Source organism: Saccostrea echinata, unplaced genomic scaffold (assembly GCF_033153115.1).
Source record: "Saccostrea echinata isolate AGI-Se365-2 ecotype Australia unplaced genomic scaffold, CSIRO_AGI_Sech_v1 ptg000020l, whole genome shotgun sequence".
Classification (NCBI taxonomy): Eukaryota; Metazoa; Mollusca; class Bivalvia; order Ostreida; family Ostreidae; genus Saccostrea; species Saccostrea echinata.
This window is the reverse complement of record NW_026889769.1, coordinates 6170608-6181373: the sequence shown is the minus strand read 5'-3', so window position 1 is coordinate 6181373 and position 10766 is coordinate 6170608. Positions and strand designations below refer to the sequence as shown.

Genomic DNA, 10766 nt, shown 5'->3' with positions numbered 1-10766 from the left:
ATATTTATTTTTTATATGTTATCAATCACCCATACTTAGTGACCAGTTTTGTTCTTCTTCTTTTTCTTTTTTTTTTGTTGTTGACTAACTTTTCCGGAATTGTACCATTATGGTTTTTGTATATAACTCATTCTCGACATTTCCTGTTAAGTAAAATGGCAGATGAACAGCAAGAAAATTTATCAACTTATAGATTGCAATTACAGCAGGTAAAACACCTTTTATCACTGATACCTACTAAAATCATTTTTTAAACTTGTAATCCAGTCGAAGATTTGTTTCAGAATAGCAAGTTATGAGTATGTACAAGATATAGACCTATTCTTTTTCTCTTCAGTACTTCTGTTTGGGTATCTTTTTTTCTTTACATAAATTACTTGCAATTGATGACATATTCACAATGGAGACAAGATCGATTAGCACATTCCAGTCGCTTTAAAAAAAAAAAAACAAAGAGTTCATGGATGATATTTTTTGATGATGTTAAATAAAACAATCACTGCATAGATAGTAAAAACATTGCCTCTTTTAAACACTTTTTAACCAAAAAATGCATCTCTATTGTTTGGATAGCTGTCCATTATTGGAAGTGCGATGAGGCATGACTAAGTGTGATTGCCTTGCATTGTGCTGAATTATTACCAATCAATTATCTTGTTGACCAAAACTGCTTTTCTTTGTTAAAGTAGCTGCTTATTCACAGATTAACTGTTATACATAGCCCCAAAACTCTTAGATCTTTTATTGCAATTGCACAAAAGGAGAAACATTTTTAAAAGTGGGTTTTTGGTGAATTGTTTTCAGTCCATTTCAAAGTTGAAAACTAATACTGCCTCATTATGCGACTTTTTGGTCTGCTTTTCATAAAACAGAAATTTACTCTGAAATAGCTAAATAAAGCTATATTATATAGGTAAATAAAGCTATATAGGTAGATTTAGCTATATAGCTAAATATAGTGATTTTCCTAGACCTGATCACTGCTAAAATAACCACAGGTACTTGGGTCTTGGTTTAATATGTTTTACGGTGTGACCGTTGGGGCGAGCGCAGTTGTACCATCAAAAAGCTATAGCAGCTTACACTTGTAACGTTGATCCGCCTCTTCAAACGTCAAACCGCACGAGACACAGTCTAGACTGTGACGTCACAGGGCATCGGAATTTACGGAGACAGCCGAGCGTCTGGTTGAATGAGACTAAAGATCTTGTGCAATAATAAATGAAATACGTTGTAGAGTAGATGTAATTATTTTTTGTTTCTTTTTAGCTCTCTGCGAAGTAAATGTATTTCTCGGTAATGAATAATTATCCTTGGTCTTTTGTATGTTTTATAAGAATTTCGCATGGAACCCTGGTAGCGAAGGAATTCTGAGAATGTTGCACCAGAAAATTTGCCTGACGTATGTACAGATTTCATTCCGAATTTTCTCTGTTCTTACACGTTAGTCTATTGAGCTCACTTCGCGAGCGGCACTCTGCGCCGCTATAAATATGTAAGGTGTCCAGTCAACTTGTACACAACTCGACTCGTACACAAACAGACTCAAACACAAGGAGTCAACTCGGGTAGACATTACTTTACCGGTCCCCAGATCCACAGGATCCACGATCTCGTTGTACTATGACATAAGATTTACGTCACTCAACTGATGAGGGTTAGTCTTGCACACTACTTGAATGGTAGCATTCAACTGATTAGAGTTAGTCTCATATTCATCATGAGATAAGGGTTAGTCCTCGCACATTATTTGACTGATTAGGGTTAGTCTAGCATCTGCCCGGGAGATTAGGGTAACGCATACCATCCTCAAATACCATCCAAGAGATTAGGGCTAGTGACTCGTTCTTTTAGATAAATTAAGAAATTCAGTTGCTTCTGTATTTTTTGCAAGATCTCAATTCAGCTTCAACGGCACCAACATATTAAATGTGGGTTCAAGTTTGGTAAAATCAAAACTTTTTCAGTTGCTGGTTTGGAGCTAAAATAGAGTTTAACTTTTTTCAAAGGAGTATAAAGATAAAAAAAAAATTTTTAAATGATGAAAAAAAGCAGACTCAAGTGAGCAGTATGGCCCATGGGCCTCTTGTTTACTTTGACTAGCTGACCATGAACTGCAGATTTGATGCCAGATTAAGCCTTTACACATGTTTTTTATAGTCAATGTTCTCTAAGCACAAACTCTTCTAGGAGAAATTCAATCTAAGACACAAAATATTTAACATTCTAGGTTGAAGCTTCTTTGACAACAGATCCAGATAATGAAGACCTCAACAAGCTCAAGAAAGATCTACAGGTGAGCTTTTATTGTCACATATTTGACATCAACCAAGGTGCAAGTGGGTTGGGAAAATGTTATTTTCAAATCAAACTTTTTTCTCAAAAAATCAAAATAGTACATGCAGAACCAAAGGTATGAAAACTGTTGTCTAAATATACAAGAGAAAACAGATTGTGAATAACTGAACATATCCAAATTCTTATTGTACTGCTTATGTTGAAAAATTTTTACAAAAAAATTGAATTGTTTTTAAGATTTAAAATTCAGCGCAAAGAAACTATATGTAATTTGGCACTGTATAAATTAATAAAATAAAATAATAATTTGAGAATTCGAAATCGAAATCATTTGATTTTAATTATTTTGGTACATCATTTTCAAATTTATATAATTGATGTTCATTTTACATTTTTAAAAGAAGAAGCAAAATGGTAATGGCCATTGGCATATCTTTTCTGATGAAGGTTGAAAGTAGGTTTATGGAGGGTGGGTAATATGTCTTAAAGGATACATTATCAATCCAAAACATCTTAATGTGTTTAGAGTCTTATATTTTTAGACGAGCGCTACATGGATTTTCTTGTAATTCCGTTGTGTCAAGAGAAACCTGATGAGTAAGTACAGATAGGGGACACAACTCTGTACCAAAGTTGGGTATGATACAGGTTCAAGATTGCAATGTCTTATTTGGCATTGCACATTAAGTAGGTTTAAAATAATTTTCCCCTGATAAATCTTTGTTAAGGTAGGTTTAATCACTTGCACAAAAAAGAAATGTTTTATATCTGATTTGTGAAGAATTTCATAATCACACTGAAATAAAATTGGTAGATGTGTTTCTTCTTGAGCTTAGACACATTGATTTCTTTTTTATTATTATTTGACTTTTTCTCTAATATTTAAATTACAGCTTACAATCATTAATATTGTAACATGAAAATAGATTTTTACAGAAGTTTACCTTGAGTGAACAGTGTTATAGTACAAGTATATTTTAGTGTATAAACCTCTTTAATATAATTGAGAATCTCTTAATTAATACTTAAAATATTAGCTATACAAAAATTTTCAAGCCTGATACATTTAATTAAGACATAACTTAAAATATTAAATATACAAAAATTTTCAAGCCTGATATATTTAATTATGACATAACAAAGGCAATTCCATAAATAGCAAGATTTTGTTTCTTATCACCATTGTATGTTTCATACATAAAACAGTTCAAACACCAAAATTTGGGGATTGAATTTCTCTCGGTGGAAATGTTTTGAAAAAAAGACATACAAGTAGTAAACATTTAGATTCTGTTAAATGTATACAACATTGATTTTAAACATTCAAATGGTATGTGCTTAAAATAAATTCAAATCTTGCGATAATTTCAAGCTTTTTGCTCAAGAAAACATCCTTCACTATAGTTTCAAATTGTTGAGAGAATGAAAACATAATTCATGGTACAGCAAATCAAGGAAAGAGTAAAACTACATGTATAAATTAAAATTGATTTTAAAAAATGAAGTATTGTTAAGATGAAAAAAATCTGCCTAATTTGCATTTAAAAACTTGTGAGTGATCTATCGTAAATTGTTTAATATTCAATTTTCTAATATGTCTAGATTGATGTATAATTTCCAGGAGGTCATAGATCTGACAGAAGAACTCATTGGAAACAAACAGTTGGCAGCGATTGCAGCTGATGCCAGTATCTCAGGAAGTAGTCTGGGATCAACAGAGGATACTGGTCCTGTAGAATGGCAAGTCGGAGACCCGTGTCTGGCCATTTGGTCTAAAGACGGACAGTAAGTTTATGTGTTATCAGACTTTCTTTATGCTCGTCTTAAGACAGGAAGTATTATGGTATGGCATTCATGTCCGTTCGTCTGTCTGTCTGTTAGCTTTTTCGTGTCCACCTCATAACTAAAATACTATGAGACCTAGAATAATCAAATTTTGTCAGCAGATACATCTTGGGTAGATTTGTTGCACCTAAAAGGCAAGTCCCTGCGGTCTTTAATTAAGATGATAAGGCCAAATATTGCAAAATCCTGTCCAGCTCATAACTGGAAAACTATTAGGCCTAGAATCATCAAACTTTGTCAATTAATGCATCTATAATAGGTAGAAGGAGTGTTGCATCCTACTTAAAGTTCACTATGACCTTTAATTAAGGTGAAAGAATGAGTGAACTTAAGAGTCCCAAAAAAAAGCTGTAAATTGAAGTTTTAAAAAGTTTATTTCTTTCCATAATTTAAATCATGGATATCTTAACTGTGTATTCTTGATACATATATGAATGTTAAACACTTTTTTCAAGGAAAACCAAATAAATATTGAAGGCATAGGGTATGAAGATTTTTTGAATATCAATAGATGATCAGGGTCACACTTTTTTCATTGTCTTATTACATAGTCATTGCAAGTTTGTCAACTTTTCTTTAAAAAACCATAGTTGTATATTGAACAAAATAATGTCATATTAAAAGGATATGAACCGACAAACATGCGCTCATACTTAATTTTACAAAGAAAAGGTGTTCAGTGCAGACTTGTGGCTTCCATTGTTATTACATTTTGTTCAGGATTGTTTAATTTTATTCTATAACAAAGTTATTGTACATATATTATCCAGTCTTCAAGTTCAACTGTTTCTGTTAAAAAATGTGCACACCAACAGTTAGATGAAATAGAGGTACTTATTTAATGGAGACACAGATTGCAAATGTGACTGTGATGTAAGGCAAACATATTGTGTCATCATGTCATCTTGGTAGGAGTCAGCACTGATTAACTGATCACAAATAATTTTATAGCCTTGCAAATTCTTCCACATATTTTTAGATACTATGAAGCAAAAATTGATGAGATATTGGAAGATGGAACATGTGCAGTCACTTTTGAGAACTATGGAAACACAGATGTGACAGAGGTTTGTGGAATTTTGTTCATGCTATGCATAATTGCATGCATCTTTGCTGAGTAATGAGATAATATGAAAGTTTTTTTTTTTACAATTTAGTTATTTTTAGCTCACCTGAGCCAAAGACTCAAGTGAGCTTTTCTGATCGAAAAGTGTCTGATGTTTGTCTAGCTGTCTGTCTTTCTGTTGTCTTTTTCTCAAGAACAGCAAAACCATGATGAATCATATTAATTTAGGAAGTGTAGATTTAAGTTTGTAAAAAATCAGGATCCCCGAGAGTAGGGTGGGCCACAACAGGGCATCCAAGTTTTACATAGGAATATATAAGATATATCTTTAACTTCTCAAGAACAACAAAACCATGTCAGTAATATTTATATGGAAGCATTCTCAGGTAGTGATTTTCTGTTCAAATCATGACCCCTGGGACTTGGGTGCTGCCACAATGGGCAAATTTTTGCCTAGGAATATAAAATAATTTTTTTTAAAAATCACTGAAAAAAGAACAGCAGGACCATGATTAGAAATGTAAATATGCAAGCATCCCCAGGTAATGCAGATTCAAATTTGTTCCAGTCATTCTCCCCTAGGAAGAGTGGTACCAAATTATGGACCAAAATTTTATGTAGAAAGATATAGGAGAAAAAAATCTTTAAAAATTTCTTCTCAAGATCAGGAGAGCTATATTTATATTAATAAGGTAACATCCTCAGAGAGTGTAGAAATCAGGACCCCTGGGGATGAGTAGGGGCAACAATAAGAGATAAAATATTTTACATGGGAATACATAGGAAAAATTTTCAAATTTTTTTTTCTTGAGCACAGCAGGGTCATGATATGCCAGCATTATCAGGTAATGCAGATCCAAGTTTGTTCCATTCAATTCAGGGTTGTCCCTAAGGATTGAAATAAAAGGGGACATTATAAAAGGGGTTTGAGTTTTTTCCCCTAACAAGGGTTTGAGGGGGAATACCAGAATAACTGGAATTATGTCCTTAATAGCTGGGAAATTCCTTGGCCCATGGATCTTAGGGACAACTCAGCAGTCATGGTCTTGGTGAAGGTTGGAGCTACAATTGAGGATAAAAATTTACAATGTATGCGTAAATAGGAAAAAATCTTTAAAAATTGTTTGCATGGGGGGTCATATATTGAAATTTATTTCACAATGTTCCTTTCATTTATTCATGAATTTATAGGGGCAATCTGCATAAGTTTGATAACAAAAACCTTGTCAAACTATAAAATGTATTTGACATAAGTCTAAGCCAATTCCAAGTGGGCTCAAAGTGGTCATAGTCTGAAAAAAAATTATGATACTCAGGCGACAGTTAAGGCCCATGGGCCTCTCATCTCTTCTCACAAATGTACCGGTATATTTATTGCACTCATTATGTTGATGATCACATCAGTAATATACATTCAGGTTAAACTATTACGAAAAGTTGATCCATCCCAGCAGAAAAAGGAATCAGAGAAGAAAACTAAATCAAAGTAAGTAGAAGAATTTTAAATAATGAAAATAAAACTATTATTTTTATTTACCTGATTAATTGAGAACAGATATCTAGATATCTGAAATATCAATCTCCTGTTTAGACCCTCTGTCTGTCTGTATGTCAAGGGTTGAAGCTTTCAATATTTCAATATCTGCTCTAATTAAATTTTTTTGCAAATGAGGTAAGAAATATACATTATTTTTGTCTATTCTGTGCAGAGAGATTCTAAAAATTTCTGAGTATTTACTACATACAATAAGTAAAAGCAACTTCATATACAAAGATTTATGTACTTTTTTGGGAATTCAATGTTTGGTAATATTTCCCCCCACTTTCACTGAAAGTGGGGGATATTAATTTGGTACTGTCTGTCTATCCGTCCATCCATCTGTCTGTATTTCTGTCTGTGTGTAACACTTTCATTTCAGGACAATATCTCAAGAAGCCTATTAGATTTTGCAATGAAATTTTATGTCAGAACTCCCTATGGGTGAAAAAAGATCCCTATTGATTTTGAAGTCAAAAGGTCCCCCACAAAAATTTGTGCTTCTACAGTATATGAGAATTTTATTTTCTCTCATGTTTGATTGGGACAAATATAATAAGTACATGTACATGTATTATAATAATGTCCACTTGGAATATTTAATTTGGTCATCTATAAATTCTAGACGAGATATAATAGCAGAACAGAAGGAATATAGGAGGAAGAAACAACAGAAGAAAGCTCAGCGACTCAAACAGATGGAGGAGGAAAGGGAAGTGGAAAAGAATAAGTGGCTGGACTTTAACGCAAAGGTACACCAAGTCAGAAATTAGAACAATAGAAGTCAATGGAAAATTTAATGAGAGGCAGCAGTGGTTAAAAAAGAAAACACATTCTGTATTTAAATAGCAAGTTTTCCATCACAAATTTAAAGAACATTGCATTACATTATCCCTCCAACACACACATACACTTGAACTTTGGTATCTTGAACACTGATATCTCGAATATCATGAATATGTCGAAGTGATTTGGAAATCCCAATTGCTTATTCCTTAAGTAGTTTACCCTGGATATCTCAAACCCTCAGATATCTCGAAGTATTTTCTTAGTCCTATTGAGTTCGAGATAACGAGGTTTGACAGTACTTGAAAAAGACCTTTCTCTCTGTAGAATAGCTTTCAATAACTCATTAGTACATAGCACCGAGGATACCAACACTGTAGATCTGTAGTTACATGTACATGTATGTCATCACTTCCTTTATTTTTCTGAAATTCACTACATTAACACCTGTGAGAAAACAAATGTTGTCTTAAACAATGCACATTCATACATATACATGTATTGAAAAACCATTTGATTCATAGTCATCTTTCTTAGCAACCCAGTATAAAATGTTGATTATCCTTTATAATTTTTAGTTCAAAAGAACACTTGTTAGCTCACCTGAGCTGAAAGCTCAAGTGAGCTTTTCTGATCACCCATTGTCCGTCCTCCGTCCGTCCGTCCGTCTGTCCGTCCGTCTGTAAACTTTTCACATTTTCAACTTCTTCTCAAGAACCACTGGGCCAATTTTAACCAAACTTGGTACAAAGTATCCTTAGGTAAAGGGGAGTGTAAATTGTTAAAATAAAGGGCCAAGTCCCCTTACAAGGGGAGATAATCAAGAAAAGACAAAAATAGGGTGGGGTCATTAAAAATATTCTTCTCAAGAACCACTAGGCCAGAAAAGCTGAAACTTATGTGGAAGCATCCTGGGATAGTGTAGATTCTAAATTGTTCAAATCATGACCCCCGGGGGTAGGGCGGGGCCACAATAGGGAATCCAAGTTTTACATTGAAATATATAAGAAAAATCTTTAAAACTCTTCTTCTCAAGAACCACTGGGCCATAAAAGCTGAAACTTATATGGAAGCATCCTGGGGTAGTGTAGATTATAAGTTGTTCAAATCATGACCCCCGGGGGTAGGGCGGGGCCACAATAGGGAATCCAAGTTTTACATTGAAATATATAGGAAAAATCTTTAAAAATCTTCTTCTCAAGAACCACTGGGCCAGAGAAGCTGAAACCTATATGGAAGCATCCTGGGGTAGTGTAGAATCTAAATTGTTCAAATCATGACCCCCGGGGGTAGGGCGGGGCCAATAGGGAATCAATTTTTACATTGAAATACATAAGAAAAATCTTTAAAAATTTTCTTCTCAAGAACCACTGGACCAATAAAGCTGAAACTTATTTGGAAGCATCCTGAGGTAGTGTAGATTCTCAATTGTTCAAATCATGACCCCTGGGGGTAGGGCGGGTCCACAATAGGTATTACAAGGGGGGAAATCTGGTAAAGAACAGCATGGCCAAAGTTACTCAGGTGAGCGATGTGGCCCATGGGCCTCTTGTTTTTCTGCTATACTTTCTTTCCAAATGTCTGATCAGTAAAATACATCGTCAAAAGTCAGTGCTTAGTAATCCGCATTTCATACACAGGTTGGTCAGAGTAGAAAACAAATGATTTTTCAGGTGAAAGATCACCTGATTTTCTGTTCTACCCATTATGAATACTTGTATTTGACCTTGTCATCATAAATTTTCACATCAAAACAGCAGGTTTCTTTTGTTGTTCTTCTTGCATTCTTTTGCATATTGGCCAATTCATTTTGCTTTTGCTTGATAGTCATCAAAATATGTCAAGATTTTTGCTAGAACATGAGCAGAATCTGTAGTGAAAGGATGGGGTAAGGAGCTATACTGTATGTAAAAATACTTCTTGTCAAGACTTCGAAGGTACTTAAGTTTTAACTCAAGCATTATGAGTACAAACTCTTTTTTTCAGACTTTTGCCAAAACAAACAAAGGAAAGGTGAAAAAGAGTATCTTTGCTACTCCAGATGCAGCCAATGGAAAAGTGGGAGTGGGCACATGTGGGCAGGGAGGTAGGCCAATGACCTCATTCCAGCATGCAGAAAAATGGAGGAAGTGAAATGAGGATTTTACATGATATGTACACCCATGTTTGTGTGACTCTAAGGTGCTCATGTACTAGAATTGAAAGGATATTTTGAAGACAGCAAGCAAAACCCCCTTGGAGGGGTGCAAGTGTTTTGAATGGATGTAATGGTCATGCTTAATCCAATCTTTTCTCAAACAAGATCTTAGACTGAACAGATCAGTTTGTTACAATTTGACAACAGCAGTTGCTAGAAAAGTGTTTAGGTCATACAAACTTTGTTTTTAGATAGTTGAAGTGGAAGAAATTTTTTCACTGGAAAACTTTATAATATATTAAATAGATGTAATTTTCAAAAAAATAATCTGCAGTCAGTTTATTGAACTTTAAATTACATGAAATAGCACATATATTTTTAAAAACACATACAGTACAACTCATTTACATCACAGAATAAATCACAGGACATAGACAAAAACATACATGTACATATATACCTTTTTATTGTATAAAACATTTGTGACACACAGTGGCAAGCATATTTTGAATGCAATATGAGAGGGATTTTTATATGTACTTTATTTTATTTCACATCATGTAAAATTACCATGGTAAATCTAGTATTGTGTTTGATATCATGCCTAATAAATTGTAAATTCTTCATTTTCTGACTTATTAATATTATTTTATATAACTTGCAGAACATTAAAGCCGATTATGGTAATTGTAATTAAAAATGTTCATGAAATACTATAGCAACATATAAGTCATGAAATTATACAGAAAATTTGAGAAAATATTAACTTCAAATCTGTGTCCAAGCACCTTTAAGGGTATCCCCAACAATTAAAAAACTTAAATATACACCAAATTACAAATATATAATCGTACAAAGAGAACTTCATGGATTACTTAAATAACAAGAGGCCCATGGGCCACATCGCTCACCTGAGTAACTTTGGCCATGCTGTTCATTACCAGACTTCCCCCCTTGTAATACCTTTTGTGGCCCCGCCCTACCCCCAGGGGTCATGATTTTAACAATTTAGAATCTACACTATCCCAGGATGCTTCCACATAAGTTTCAGTTTTTCTGGTCCAGTGGTTCTTGAGAAGATTTTTAAAGATTTTTCC

General features: G+C 33.8%; 1 protein-coding gene across 1 annotated transcript; it reads left to right on the top strand.

The window, feature by feature from the left end:
• Positions 1-140: 140 nt before the first annotated feature.
• Positions 141-10295, top strand: LOC133189998 (survival of motor neuron-related-splicing factor 30-like). Its single transcript, XM_061325473.1, has 7 exons — positions 141-209; positions 2231-2296; positions 3920-4083; positions 5123-5210; positions 6628-6695; positions 7372-7498; positions 9519-10295. Exons 1-7 carry the CDS (start codon positions 156-158, stop codon positions 9663-9665), a joined length of 714 nt encoding a protein of 237 aa, XP_061181457.1. The 5' UTR covers positions 141-155; the 3' UTR covers positions 9666-10295.
• Positions 10296-10766: the final 471 nt, after the last annotated feature.